Source organism: Salmo trutta, chromosome 38 (genome assembly GCF_901001165.1).
Source record: "Salmo trutta chromosome 38, fSalTru1.1, whole genome shotgun sequence".
NCBI classification, from domain to species: domain Eukaryota; kingdom Metazoa; phylum Chordata; class Actinopteri; order Salmoniformes; family Salmonidae; genus Salmo; species Salmo trutta.
Window position 1 is genome coordinate 20,779,958 of NC_042994.1, and position 15,175 is coordinate 20,795,132.

Consider the following 15,175-nt stretch of genomic DNA (forward strand, 5'->3'; position numbering starts at 1 on the left):
TGTTGCGAACCATTCAACTGGAGATAAAAGCACAACCTTATTCATGCTTCAATTCCCTGCAGTGGTAAAATTGTTATGAGAAATGGGTAATGATAGGAATACATAGGAAATGGAAGGATTAATTGTCAATGGAGATGTTCTCCTCAAAGTGTAGTAGCTATTAATGTTTCAGATATTGTCTGTTTTGTAGGCCTCTTTGTATGTACATTTGTCTGACGAAGGGGGCAAGGGCCCAACACGATTTCAAAAGTCAGCCATAGTCCAAGAGTGCACATTTTACAGCATCACGAGGGTCAATTATAGGCCTATTACTGTTTGTGTCAGTCTGCTTCAAGGTTTCACCACCAGAGCACACATTTATTTAACAGAGCACCCTGAGAGGAATCTTCACTGCAAACTACTATGAAAATATTTGCAGAGGAACAAAAGACTTCATATAGTACTGTATGTCTTCTGGGTGTGTGCATTTGAGCACCTGTCTGGTAAAACTGTAACTAGGGGACCAATTTCTTCCTTTTATCTCACTCTTTCAGATCCAGTGACATATTTGACTGCTGTTATGAGCTGTCTGCAGTCCAAAGGTCACTATTTCTTCACTGGCCTTGATTTAACTTCTCCACTCCAGTAAATAAAAGGCAAAGTGGACTGGACAAGCATCTCTGCTCAACTCGTTTGATGCCTGTTATTAGGAAAAACCGGCAGGGGGGGCAGGGCTCTAAATTAACATTTGTAGCACTGGTGCTCCCAACTTAAATTCTAGTTACTTTTGAAGCACATGTGCCCTACAAACTAATATGAAAATCTGAAAAACGCTTGATAAGAATACCTGTCATTGAAATTAAAGACATTTGTGGAATATTAGGTTTCTACATTGTATAAAAGCACTACTTTCCTATTGAGATGCATTACATTGAAAAAAAACGGCAGGTTTGTGATGAGGACATGCAAGAGATCTGTCATTCATTCATTGCGATGATCATTGATCTCGTGAAGAAGCTATCCCTTATCTTTCTGTGCCCCCAAAATGTGTGGATATAATGGTAAAGTTGCCAGGTTATTAGCCAATGAGGTAACATGACTGAAGTGTAAACAAATGGTTATCGACGTTGACGAGCGAGTAGTTTTAGAACAGCCCACGACATGGTTTATTCATGTAAAACGCGATCCCGTTGATATACTGTAAGACCTAGTCGGGCTACAAGCAAGCCGTTTTCGCTGCAGTAATGGTGAAACCATGACTAACGAATCTGCACTCCCTTGTTTCTCTAGGGCACTTGGAAACAACGGTACAGCAAAACGTTATCAGTACAATAATTATCTGGGAGATTTTTCATAGTCACACAGTGCTCCCAAAATAAAACTCCTGGTCCCATGAGAAGGGTGAAATTGCAGCCCCCTTCATACTTCTATTGGTCCATTTTTACGCTAGGACTCCAGTACACAGGCGCGAAGCGAGGACGCTCCAGTACAATAGGTGGCGGTAACGTTGAATGCCAATCACCAATAAACACCAAAGAGGAAGAGGCGGGGGTGACAATGGTGGCTAGTTAGCTAGGACACCAGTATATGCAAAACCAGAGATTCTAACAAGTAGGTGTAGATATGGCCCACAGTTGTCTATGGTGATTTGGTAGGATTGTATCCCCAGCTATGGGTAAACAAACAGTGATTTAAGAATACTGCAACAGCTTTAATGTTAGTTAGTCTTTGCATGTCAGCTAACAAATTAGTGGCAGAATAAGTATCATGCAAATCATGTTGTGAAAGCCAAGTATGTTAATAATGACGAGGCTGCTGAAAACCTTTATTGAAACGACAAATGAAGCCGCCAAACTGAAGTTAATTAAATGGGAGGAACAAGGAGTACCCTACGGCTATATCCTACTCGGGGGCGTGGTCACGTTACACCACGCCTCGCCATGTATCTAGACAATAGCATGAAGATAGCGGGGGCGTTAGTGCATCAATCAATGGGATGCACCCCTGCCCAGTCATGTGAGGGCCTAAAGAATTGATTTCAATTGACTCATTTCCATATATGAACTGTAAACTCTGTGAAATGGTGCGTTTGTATTTTTTTCCCAGTATAAATAAAATAGGCCTTTACAAGGACTGTTATTATAGGCTAATTACTGTCTGTAGCTGTGTAGTCAATAGGGCAAGAACAATCACCACTGCCTCTGTGTTCTTTCTTATGCAAAGTGTTGATTTCTGTGAGCCAAGACAAAAACACATGATGCTATATGCATGTGGTTACATACCTAAATTGGTGAATTCCTCGTAGGACAGCCAGGAACTATAGGAGCCTTCTCGATGTACATACACACAGCTGAGCCAGCAAGAAACCTATCCCAACAGAATTCGCAGATAAGCGCGGAGATATGGTTTGGGATAAATGCGTGGAATTTTTCACAAGAACGACGCCATTTCATTGCGCACAACTGACAAACAAACCCATTTGACGATACATTCTAACCAAATATCATGGTGACCGCAATGATAACTGGTGTTGCCAACGGAGCATATTTTCTTCAACCACTAACTGAGCTCGTTTCAAATCCAAAATGTCTTCCTTGGTTATTGATCTCCCAGCATCCACAGCGAACGTTTTGAATGACGTCGTCATGTATTGGATTTTTTTCGGGCGTGGCTGCACAGAGGCTGTGTGTGTATGACACTGACTGACCGTATGAATGACAAATCCAAATGCATCATTTCCAAAGATACATCATTGGTCATATAGATAAATAAATCCCCCATTTATTTGATACATTTGAATGTACACTTGCTTTCCACAGGTCTACATAGCAAATACATAAAATATGTTGATTTGATTAATAACCTAGTTGTAAAAAAATAAATAGGCCTAACCAAAAAATATGGTAAAAAAAAAATAAAGTTCAGTATTTCGCAACTTAATGTTCGATGGTTCCTCACCCTGAAAGTAGTCTACGGAAGAAACTGTAATCCATGGTTCGGTTTTCTTTGAACATCCACTAAAATATTTAGCTAACATTAGCCATGACTAGCTAATAATAAAAGGACCAAGCAGAGATCCTCAAGAAGAGATCAGTAGTTTATAGTAAATCATTGCTCAGTTGTGCACCGGGGCCTCCCACTCCTCTTTCTATTCTGGTTAGAGACAGTTTGCGCTGTTCTGTGAAGGGAGTAGTACACAGCGTTGTATGAGATCTTCAGTTTCTTGGCAATTTCTCACATGGAACAACCTTCATTTCTCCAAACAAGAATAGACTGACAAGTTTCAGAAGAAAGTTATTTGTTTCTGGCCATTTTGAGCCTGTAATCAAATCTACAAATGCCGATGCTCCAGATACTCAACTAGTCTAAAGAAGGCCAGTTTTATTGCTTCTTTAATCAGAACAACAGTTTTCAGCTGTGCTAACATAATTTCAAAAGGGTTTTCTAATTATCAATTAGCCTTTTAAAATGATGAACTTTGATTAGCTAACACAACGTGTCATTGGAACACAGGAGTGATGGTTGCTGATAATTGGCCTCTGTACGCCAATGTAGATATTCCATTAAAAATCAGCCGTTTCCAGCTACAATAGTCATTTACAACATTAACAATGTCTACACTGTATTTTTGATCAATTTGATGTTATTGTAATGGTCAAACAATGTACTTTTCTTTAAAAAACAAGGACATTTCTAAGTGACCCCAAACTTTTGAACGGTAGTGTATATGCAAAAACACAGGTAATGAAACAAACAATTCTGAAAATCTACTTACAATACATGCTGTCAAATATGATAATGACGAATGTGGTTTTGAGTGGTTTTTAGCAAACTCAACAAGCTTGTTCAAATTCAGCTCACTTCGAGCAGTTTGTTAAGTAAACACACATTAGCTTAAATTCTTGTCCTTTTGCCCTCAACTCACAGAATAATTTTGATTAAGCCATTGGTTAAACAGGACAGGAAGCAGCAGTTGGGTTAATGTCTTTCTAATGGATACAGTAAAACAGTTCTTAGATCTGTATTTTAACCCAAGCTTATAGTTAATTGTTTTTCTTAGGAAATCAATATGCTTTCCAAAATAATAATCAAAGAAATATATTTTTTTAAATCAACACTTAAGGATTGTTCCATCAGTTGCATGAATGAAAAAAATTGCCAGCTGTGGAGTTTATTCTTTGTAGTGTACCAGCATGATATGGGACTTTGTTTGATTTAAAACCAAATGATTTGCTAGAAACCATTTGTATTCATCTTGGAGACTTGCTCGTATCTGTAAAACATTTGAACCATACAATGTGTGTGTGTATATATATATATATACATACATACATACATATATATATATACATATACATATATATACATATACATATATATGTATATATACATATATATATATATATATATATACACATATATATGTATGTATGTATGTATGTATATATATATATATATATATATTTATAGAGGACTATCGTCAGCAGACCTGGGTTCATATAGATGCCTTAAAACCTCTTACATCTAGGGGGCAGTAATTTCACGGCTGGATAAAAAACGTACCCGATTTAATCTGATTATTAGTCCTGCCCAGAAACTGGAATATGCATATAATTATTAGCTTTGGAGAGAAAACACTCCAAAGTTTCTGAAACTGTTTGAATGGTGTCTGTGAGTATAACAGAACTCCTATGGCAGGCAAAAACCTGAGATGCTTCTGTTCAGGAAGTACCCTGTCTGAACATTTCTTGCCCTTCTTGATTATCTCTGTCGTTTACAAAGGATCTCTGCTCTTACGTGACACTTCTCACGTCAACAATGGAGTCTCACAGCCCGGGAAAAACAGGAATGACGTAATTCAAAGCCCTGGCTGAAGCACACGAGAGCAAAAGCTAAGTGGTCACTCAATGGACTAAGCCTTAGGCGCGTGACACGCCCCGCCCCCGGCTTTCGGTTTTTTCCTCAGTTTACAGACAGGCAGATTCCCGGTCGGAATATTATCGCTTCTCTACGAGATAAATTGCATAAATATTGGTTTTAAACAGCGGTTGACATGCTTCGAAGTACGGTAATGGAATATTTCGAAATTTTTTGTCATATTTTGCGTCATGCTCGTGGCCGAGATTTAGCGTTGGGATAGTGTCTAGAACGCACGAACAAAACGTCGCTGTTTGGATATAACGATGGATTATTTGGGACCAAACCTACATTTGTTATTGAAGTAGAAGTCCTGGCAGTGTATTCTGATGAAGAACAAGCAAGGTAAGAACATTTTTCTTATAGGAAATGTGATTTTGGTGAAGGCTAAACTTGCAGGGTGTCTAAATAGCTAGCCCTGTAACGCCGGGCTATGTACTTACATTATTGCAAAATGTGCTTCATCCGAAAAGCTATTTTAAAATCGGACATATCGAGTGCATAGAGGAGTTCTGTATCTATAATTCTTAAAATAATTGTTATGCTTTTTGTGAACGTTTATCGTGAGTAATTTAGTAAAATCACCGGAAGTGTTCGGTGGGAATGCTAGTTCTGAACGTCACATGCTAATGTAAAAAGCTGGTTTTTGATATAAATATGAACTTGATTGAACAGACATGCATGTATTGTATAACACAATGTCCTAGGTGTGTCATCTGATGAAGATCATCAAAGGTTAGTGCTGCATTTAGATATGGTTTGGGTTTATGTGACATGATATGCTAGCTTGAAAAATGGCTGTGTGATTATTCCTGGCTGGGTACTCTGCTGACATAATCTAATGTTTTGCTTTCGCTGTAAAGCCTTTTTGAAATCGGACAGTTTGGTTAGATAAAGGAGAGTCTTGTCTTTAAATAGCTGTAACATAGTCATATGTTTGAAAAGTGTAAGTTTTCGGATTTAGAGGAGTTTGAATTTCGCGCCCCGCCCATCATTGGATATTGGAGCAGACGTTCCGCTAGCGGAACGTGTAGATGTAAGAGGTTTTAAGAGCCAAATTGTTGACAGCGCTCTGCAATGCGTGATCAAATTGAATCCCTGCCTTCGCCTTCTTTGGAATATGTATCCGACACGGATGGTGGGGCTGGACGTTTGCCCAAGTTAGCTATTGTTGATTGTGCTTATGAGATGACCATGCCTCTGAGCAGCACAGATGGCAGAGAGGTAGGGTGCAGGCTTCCTATTTGACAACCAAAGTTGGATCGGATTTAATTAATATGAAAGCTAAAAATGAAATTAAACTCTGGTGTGTGGAATATCTGACATTATTAACATTAAATTGAAAGATTCATATCATGATTCAGATGTGTACAATGACACTGCCATCTCCTGTTGGTAAGGGAAATACAACACCATTCCAAACACACCAAGACAGTCGTGAAGAGGGCACGACAAAGCCTATTCCCCCTCAGGAAACTAAAAAGATTTGGCATGGGTGCTGAGATCCTCAAAAGGTTCTACAGCTGCAACATCGAGAGCATCCTGACAGGTTGCATCACTGCCTGGTACGGCAATTGCTCGGCCTCCGACCGCAAGGCACTTCAGAGGGTAGTGCGTACGGCCCAGTACATCACTGGGGCAAAGCTGCCTGACATCCAGGAACGCTGCACCATGCAGTGTCAGAGGAAGGCCCTAAAAATTGTCAAAGACCCCCAGCCACAGACTGTTCTTTCTACAACCGCATGGCAAGCGGTACCGGAGTGCCAAGTCTAGGACAAAAAGGCTTCTCACCAGTTTTTACCCCCAAGCCATAAGACTCCTGAACAGGTAACCAAATGGTTACCCGGACTATTTGCACTGTGTGCCCCCCCAACCCCTCTTTTACGCTGCTGCTACTCTCTGTTTATCTTATATGCATAGTCACTTTAATTATACATTCATGTACATACTACCTCAATTGGCCCGACCAACCAGTGCTCCCGCACATTGGCTAACTGGGCTATCTGCATTGTGTCCCACCCACCACCCGCCAACCCCTCTTTTACACTACTGCTACTCTCTGTTCATCATATATGCATAGTCACTTTAACCATATCTACATGTACATTCGAACTCAATCAGCCCGACTAACCGGTGTCTGTATGTAGCCTTGCTGTTATTTTCAAATGTCTTTTTACTGTTGTTTTATTTCTTTACTTACCTACACACACACATACCTTTTTTTTCACACTATTGGTTAGAGCCTGTAAGTAAGCATTTCACTGTAAGGTCTACACCTGTTGTATTCGGCGCACGTGACAAATAAACTTTGATTTGACCATGTAACACTCTTCAGCCTCAGATATGAGCTCATATTCTGTGTGTGTGTTCTGTATGCAAAGACAGGTCTCAGTATGGTTAATAGGTACATGGTATTATGACAACATTAATATCTTTCCCAGTTTAAACAGTAATAAAACAGCACAAATTCTCTCAACTCTCCTTTAATAGCCTGTTTTTCACTTACAACACTTCAAAACCCAATTTCCAAACAAAATTTCTTTACAAAAGAGCTCAACTCTTTTCTTAAAAAGGGTTAGAATAATAAAAATGGCCATACAAAAACTTAATAAAGAGTAAGATGTAAATAAAACCAAAAATATTTCAATAAACAAAAACTGATATGAAACATAACATCATAAAAACAAGAGATTTTACCTTGTATTCTTTTAGTGGTTCATTTAAAAAAAAGAAAGAATACTGTCCGTCACATCATTTAAAATAATGTTTGTGCAAAAAAGCTCAATGTTGGAGTTATTAGACTGTCCAGTTTTTCTAGGTATTACTTGGTGTCGCTCGACTTCCCAAAAGTAGTGCTATAATATAAATATGTATTATGAAGTAGTGGAACATATTTATGTATCAGTTATGTATATACATACACTACATGACCAAAAGTATGTGGACACCTGATCGTCAAGCATCTCATTCCAAAATCATGGGCATGAATATGCAGTTGACCAGGGCAGCTCTAGCAGGGCAGAAATTTGACAAAATGACTTGTTGGAAAGGTGGCATCCTATGACAGTGCCAAGTTGAAAGTCACTGAGCTCTTCAGTACGGCCATTCTACTGCCAATGTTTGACTATGGAAATTGCTCGGCTATGCTCTTATTTTATACACCTGTCAGCAATGGGTGTGGCTGAAATAGCCGAATCCACTAATTTGAAGGGGTGTCCACATACTTTTGTATATATAGTGTATATTTGTAACATTGTACAGTCAAATGAGTGGGATTGACCGAAGACCTTCCCTCTTTCCGAGGCAAAAACATGAGACACCTTGACGGTCAGCAATGCATGAAGGATAAAATATACTGTAACATACACTGTTGTTAAAATCAGCTACCACAGTGAAGATGAACAAAAAATACATAAAATGTAATACTATAGATGTAGTATCTAATCGCAAGTGAAGCCATAGTTTTCAAAGGGTTGAAATTGACAAATGGGGTTACACAGTATCCCTTATCAGCGCATGCACACACAAACACTTAAAATCTCCAAAACACACTTTCATCCAAATGAAATGCATTTTCGTGTCAAGTCACATTAGACAACACAAACATACAAGGTCAAAAGACGGAGGCGAAATAACTAAGGGAGGAATCTGATGTTTTGACTTCCAAGTTCCTTCCAGTGTCCTGCATAGCCTCGACTGAAGAGGCACAGGACGCTATTTCCCTCATAGGTCTATGAGAAAACACACCTCATGAAAAAACATCAACACACAATACAGAAACATTGCTGCCATTTAAAATGGTCCCTCACAATGCACCCAGAGTCAATCCTGGCAATTCCCTAAAAACCAATGAAGCCTGTGGCCCTTCTTGACTCCAACGTTATGAGTGGGTCTATCTTTAAAGAGAGTATAAAAACAGAGGACCGTTGACAGCAATTTGTTCATTGTTGAATACGGCACGCTAGTTTCGTAAAGGGATTGCTGTCTTTCAGAATGGATGAAGTTAGAAAAAAGAACACCACTTCAAAGTCACCGGTAAATCGTTTAAGAACCGAGCAACGCACTGGGTAATTCTTATACCCTTTTCACACTACTGTACCAACCTAAACTGTACTACGTTTAACTGTATTTTCGTTTCACCTGGTCATTTTGAACACAGTTCCAGCAACTATAATGGATGCTTAACCAGGCCAGTGCAGTACAGCTTGGATCAACTCAGTAGTAGTGTGAGAAGGGTATTACTGAAAACTGCACTGCTGAGCCCTTTAAAGAGACAGTAGGCTAATCAGGTGTGTTAGAGCAGGGCACTGGGAACAAGACATTTGTTTCCTTCTTTCCTTGTCCTCCCCCTCTCTCACTCTTCTCTCTCCTATTCACGTTTGTGTCCAGAAATTCTTGCATGCACCTACGGCCCTCTTCACAAATTCACAAGTGAAGTCACTGCATTGAACTCGTCTAAGGATACATTACATCCCACTCTCTGATGAACGTCTCTCGTTATACAGTGCCAAGTTTCTTGGTTACTGATTGTCCCTATTCTGTTTCCGTAAAATGTGCTTCTAAATCAAAAAGGCAAGTATACTAGCTTGAAAGTAGTGTATCAAAAACGTAAGTCACTTTTCTCAATAAAAAAAGAGAACGAAATACATTTCTCCATAGCAAGAGGGGTTCCTCTGCAAATTTCACAGCAATTCCTCTCTTAGCATCCCACCCTTTCCCTTAAAAATCAGTAACACACACTGCGAACACACTCCAACGCACCCCTTCAATCCTCTTGCATTATATACAGGACATTTACCAATATAGGATTTCACAGAAATAATAATATAGTAACAAAACAAAGTGCCAACAAAGCTGCCATTACAGGTGGCCATTATAAGTGTCTAACCACAATATACACTATTATACTTAAAAGGCAGCATACATTTTTTTCCTTTTTTTGCTGGTGTATAAAACAGTAACATTTGACGTTGACAACAACATCCATTTTATACTGGGTACACAGGTTTGTAATTGGACAGTTTCCACAGGAAAAGGACTAGGGGGTTTGTTTACGTTTTTTTGCTTTGTCAGAGCAGCCTTGGCTGGGTTCCAATCTGGTGGATTACTCCCAGCTTTCCCCACTACCTTCGGTAACTTGGAGAGCCCATGGAGAGCTGAAAGAGTTGGATTCATTTCAATCTTAGACTTCGAAATGTATTTCTAATAATTTAATTTTGAAACATTGGGAACCAGCATATAAGGATCTATAATCTTCACTTGATGGAGCTATTACCATATTTATAGCCTCAATATCTAGTAAATACAAATATCAAAGAACAGAAAGGAGGGGAGTGATTTTTCAGAATGGAATCCAGCTTGTCTCTCTCTATGGGAGATGATAAGGGCTGTTCTGGGGTCAGGGCTTAGAGAGAAGTGGGTAGCTTCAGCCCAATATGTCGACCGGAGTATGGGCGAGTGGGTGTGTCGAAAGGAAAGTAAAGTAGTGGGCGTGTGGGAAGGAGTGGGTGTGTCGAAAGCACTCTGCTATAGGTTAGACCAGTGGTTCTCAATCCTGGTCCTGGGGAACCAAAGGGGTGCATATTTGTATTTTTGCTCTAGCACTACAAACCTGACTCAAATCATCAAAGCCTCATGAGTTGATCATTTGAATCAGCTTTGGGTCCCCAGGACCAGGATTGAGAACCAGTGGGTTAGACGGTTTTGATCGTGAAGTTTTTTTTGGTCCGGTTCTTACAACACAACTATCGTACTGAGAGAGTTTGGACTTGAGTTTGATTCGTATTTCGCTGTTAGTTTTACGCAAATAATTGTACCTTTTAAGTAGTAAAACTGACCATTTTTTATTAAAAGTACTGATGATGGGTGTACTATTGCTTGTATGCGTATGCTCACTGTGACTGTCACCCTGATATTGCCTACTAAATAGCTACTTCTGACACCGGGACAGTGGTGCTTGGCAAGCGGGAGCAAGGACACTGTGTCCAGGTGTTGTTGCCCTTCATGTCCTGCCCATTGAGTAGACTGTATGTATGTATCAATGTGAAATCTCAATGGTTATCAATATTAGTTCATTTCTTGTGTAGGCTTCTATCCTATTGGAAACAAAATCATGGGAGAGAAAAAAAATGGCCATGTTAGCTACCGCTGGCGACAACTCGACACAGCTGCCCAGTGGGAAGCACCTCCGGTCAGCAGGCACCTGGTCGGTGGCTTATTGACTCATATCAGCCATGCAAAACGGTCTTGAATGGCAACAAATCTGCCCAATTAGCTGATTATCTTTCCATACACCCACTCCTTTCGACACACCCACTTGTCCATACTTCGGTCACCATATTGGGCTGCAGCTACCCATAATTGGGTTTAGGTGGCAGTGATATGTCACATGGCAGGCTTGGTGTAGCCGAAGATGCCAACAGGGAAGTGCTTGACGTGAGTGGGCCACTGGGCGGCCAGCTGGAAAAACTTGACGTCATTCCACTCCACACCGTCAATGGACACTAGAGAGCGAGAGGAGAAAGATGCAAAAGTGTTCATTTTCAACCACTTGGTGGCAATATTGCACATCTTAGACTCAAAGATTGAATTGAGGCTATTCAGGGAATTCACATTAACCTATGGGTGTGCATGTCTTCAGCACATACTCTACAGTATGTGTATAAACAGAACACATGTATTACTGAACATACGGGTGCATGCTTGCGTTGAAGGGATGCAGAGTGGGATGTGTGGGGAGGGTTAGGGTTGGTGGCGGTCATGACATTTCGTCAGCAGTTTATTGTCGAATTACTGTTGGTCTCGCGGTAATTTACCGTTAATTAACATGAACACGTTCAGCCTCCACGCATACAAGCTGCTGATGTGCGCCTTTGGAACATCTACATTTAATAGACACCATCAAAATCCATTTAATATACACCATCACAATAAACCCATTGTTTCTTTTCGGCAGGTTTAAGGAAACATTATTATACAAAGAAAATGTGTTTCAGAAGAAGATAATATGTGTTCTGGTTCATTTAGCAGACAAGATATGCTTATAAGTCCCGTGACATTATTTTACATTATGATTTTATATTAAGAAGAATATCATTTGAATTTAGCTGAATAAAATAGGAAGGATGTTTTTCCTATTCCGGTGCGAGTGCACATATGAAGTGGCTTTGTTGAGCGTAAAAGTGATCATTTGAAACAGGCCCTATACGCTAGATTTAGAGTTATTTGATAACTTCAGTTGTGATGATACAAACCTTCGAATGTCTTAGAAATCAAAACATATATGGGCTGCATGATGCGACTATAGGCTATTGATGATTTAAGAAAGTCGCAAAAAAAGCTTGCCCTCTGTTCCTTGACTCAGGCTGCACACGCTGCTCTCTCATCAAGTGCACTCAAATAGTAAATGGAGGCCGCTTTCCACGGTTCGTTTTTCAATCATGCCGGGTAGGCTATTCCGGTTTTATAGTGGAGCATGTGCTTAATATGAGCAGCTGAGAAATAAATATAGTAGCAGCTGGGATCCTCCTCTTTTTGGTGGAAACCATAGTAACGTTTTCACAACTAAACATATTTCATTTAAATTGTTAACAGCCCGTCTCTGCACACTGGAGAAAGGAATGAAGGAGAACGAGAAGGAGATGGAAAAGCATGGTGGTGAGATTCTGTAGCTAAAGGAAATGTCAGCCTATTAATTGTGAAAATAAAAAAAATTACCAGGCTAATCAAATTCAAATAAAAATTCACTATAATTGTAGGCTAACTAACTATGTAAGCCACCCTACACAACCAATGAATCAACAGCATCGCCTAGGCCTATACGTTCTCTCCCAGAGTCATGGATAGAACGTTTGGTGTAGAATAAGGTAACCAGTCCATCCAGTATGCTTAATAATACAGTCCACATTCAAAGGCGATTACTAGAAGTTGTTTAATTTTGGAGTATAGGCTAGAGTAGACCAATTACTGTTTCTACATCTTAAATATATCTTGTTTTTATGCCGTACGTAATAGGCCTATGCGGTAGGCTATGTATTATATAATGGCACAATCATGATTTGAATTTAAAATTTTCTCAGGCTTGGACTCATATATAGGCCTATGCGTATGCAAACGCTGTAATATGCGTATGGGTGTTTTGAATTAATCATCACCTTAGAAAGTGCTGTCAATTTCGTTATGTTAGGCTTTGAAACAACATCCACAGCGACCATGTTTTACACTCAGTTTCAACCTATTGTTGAACTTCTTTCTTCAAATTGATCAATCACAGTGAGGTGAGTTTTAAAAGCATGATACTGTTTTGATAAGTGTTTGATGTGATTTTTCGATTCTATTTGCATTGACGTCAGAGTGGTTAGAGGGACAATAGAGCGCTGAGTACCAGGCCATTAGGACCTGATGGTCTTTAGCGAGTTGGGTACTACTAATGCATGTCCAGAGGAGATTATCGTGACTCAATGGTCACGTGGAATTCGACTGCGGTCTAGACTCATGACTGCAGGTGTAGTGGTAATACAGTCAGCATTGCTTGATTTGGACTGAAATAGGTGACAGTACTCATTTTGGGTGCAGGTACTGCTTATATTTAGGTGCAGGAGCTCCACAATACTTTTGAGCAAATGTTCTATTCGAGGAACAGGAGCTCAAGCAGTAGAAAATGTGATGTGCCAGTACTCAGCTCTGGTGAGCTCCTGCCCAAGTCAAGCACCGACAGTCACCGCAACAGCCCTATGTGGGTATGCTTACGTGTGTGAGAGTGTGATTGTCAGGCCTGTACCTCTCAGCATGGTGTGCTGGTGTTTGGCAGTGCAGATCAGCCTGCTGATGCCCTCGATCACCTGGCTCTTGGAGTCCACCTCCTTCTCCTTGGGCTTTTTACTCAGGAATATCACTGCTCATCAAAGTGTGAGAAAGAAGAGAGAGATGACATCAGTAAAATAAAGAGATCATTTGCCATACACGGTACCAAATAAAATATTTATTTTACAGATGTAAAGGTAAAGATGTATTTTTCATGACGACAAACACAAAATCTGGTTGTTGCTGTATTTGGTCAGATAACTAGATTACAACCACAAAAAGACGTCTTCTTCATCAGGTACACATTTTCATAAAGAAAAACATAACATGCTATGAGTTGTAAGGCCGCATTAGTGCTTATAACGGGTAATAACGCATTCAACCCTTTGGCTTTCAGTAAAGCGACACCCACCTTTCTTGTTCTTCTCCTTCATGACGACGGTCATGGCCATGCCGGGAGGAGGGGTCAGCTCGCCCCCGTTGGGGATGCGGGACACCTGCAGCGAGCGGAAGTTGCTCTTCAGGGTATTCTTGATGCCCACGTCTCGCTTCTCGCCCTCCTTCTTCTTGTCGACGCTGTGACATGCCCAGTAGTCCACCTGGAGCCCCATCACCTCCCCGCCCGTCACCGGAGAGCTGCACGGCGGAGGGATATGGGAGAGAAACGTCACAAGAACATCATATGAACGTTTTGTAGGCATGAAAGGGAAGAAAAAGGCCCAAACTGCAAGGTATAGTACCATCTGAACTTGTGAGGGGTTGTAACCAGTTTAATTTATTATGTACAACTTGCAGGTCAAGTCATAAAAAGGAAGAAGAGAAAGGGTACAGTAGAGCTCCAGTGAAAGACTGGAACACAGAAGACAAGTGGTCGCTCCCCCTTCCCCCACCAACATCTGGTCTCCAAGGAACATCTGGATGGAGAAAGGTCATTAATCTGGGAGTGGAAGGAAAGTGGGGTGGGGTGTTGAAGGATGGCTATCCTTTGTCACTCACTCCAGATTGGTCCATCTTTGGCCTTTTAAATTAATAACATATAGTTTACAAATGCCTCATGAGCATAGTTCAACTGCCCTACCCCATCAGAACCCAAAATATAATAAGAAACTAATTCATGTGGAAGGTGTGGTCTGTACCTTCTGAAATTGTTTTATACTGTGGCCAATGGGCCTCTGTCGGGGTTGTAGCCATTGTACAGTTGTAAGGTTGAACCTTATCAAATAATCAAATGATGGTTACGAGGGAAGGAAAGAGACATTAATTAACAAGACAGCTAGGGTACAGTACGTACCCGGCTCCGGCGAGGGTGGCTGAGACGGAGGGGGAGGGGGGCGGGGTGCTGGTCAGGTCCTTCATGTAGGGTGGTCCCGGCTGGGGGGGAGGGGAGGCCAGCATATTGATGCTCCCCATCACAGCATCATCAGAGTCCACTGGGGATTAGGGAGGAGGAGATTGTGTAAACGTCTTTAAGCAACCA

General features: G+C 40.6%; 2 protein-coding genes across 6 annotated transcripts in view; both read right to left on the reverse strand.

Moving 5' to 3' along the window:
- LOC115178501 (kinesin light chain 1) overlaps positions 1-2,588 on the reverse strand; it is a 40,326-nt gene extending 37,738 nt beyond the window's left edge. The window contains exon 1 of one of the 2 annotated variants that reach the window (XM_029739712.1): positions 2,262-2,588. The gene's annotated coding sequence lies outside the window, so the exon portion shown is untranslated. The remainder of the gene's footprint in view (positions 1-2,261) is intronic. The other variant, XM_029739714.1, reaches the window with a different exon arrangement.
- A 4,775-nt stretch (positions 2,589-7,363) lies between these two features.
- Positions 7,364-15,175, reverse strand: part of LOC115178866 (phosphofurin acidic cluster sorting protein 2) — a 92,573-nt gene continuing 84,761 nt past the window's right edge. For all 4 annotated transcript variants that reach the window (XM_029740248.1, XM_029740246.1, XM_029740247.1 and 1 more), the window contains 4 exons: positions 14,990-15,128; positions 14,111-14,334; positions 13,676-13,789; positions 7,364-11,399 (listed from right to left, as the gene is read on the reverse strand). In XM_029740248.1, coding sequence (XP_029596108.1) covers positions 11,281-11,399; positions 13,676-13,789; positions 14,111-14,334; positions 14,990-15,128 — 596 coding nt within the window. In that variant the 3' untranslated portion in view covers positions 7,364-11,280. The remainder of the gene's footprint in view (positions 11,400-13,675; positions 13,790-14,110; positions 14,335-14,989; positions 15,129-15,175) is intronic.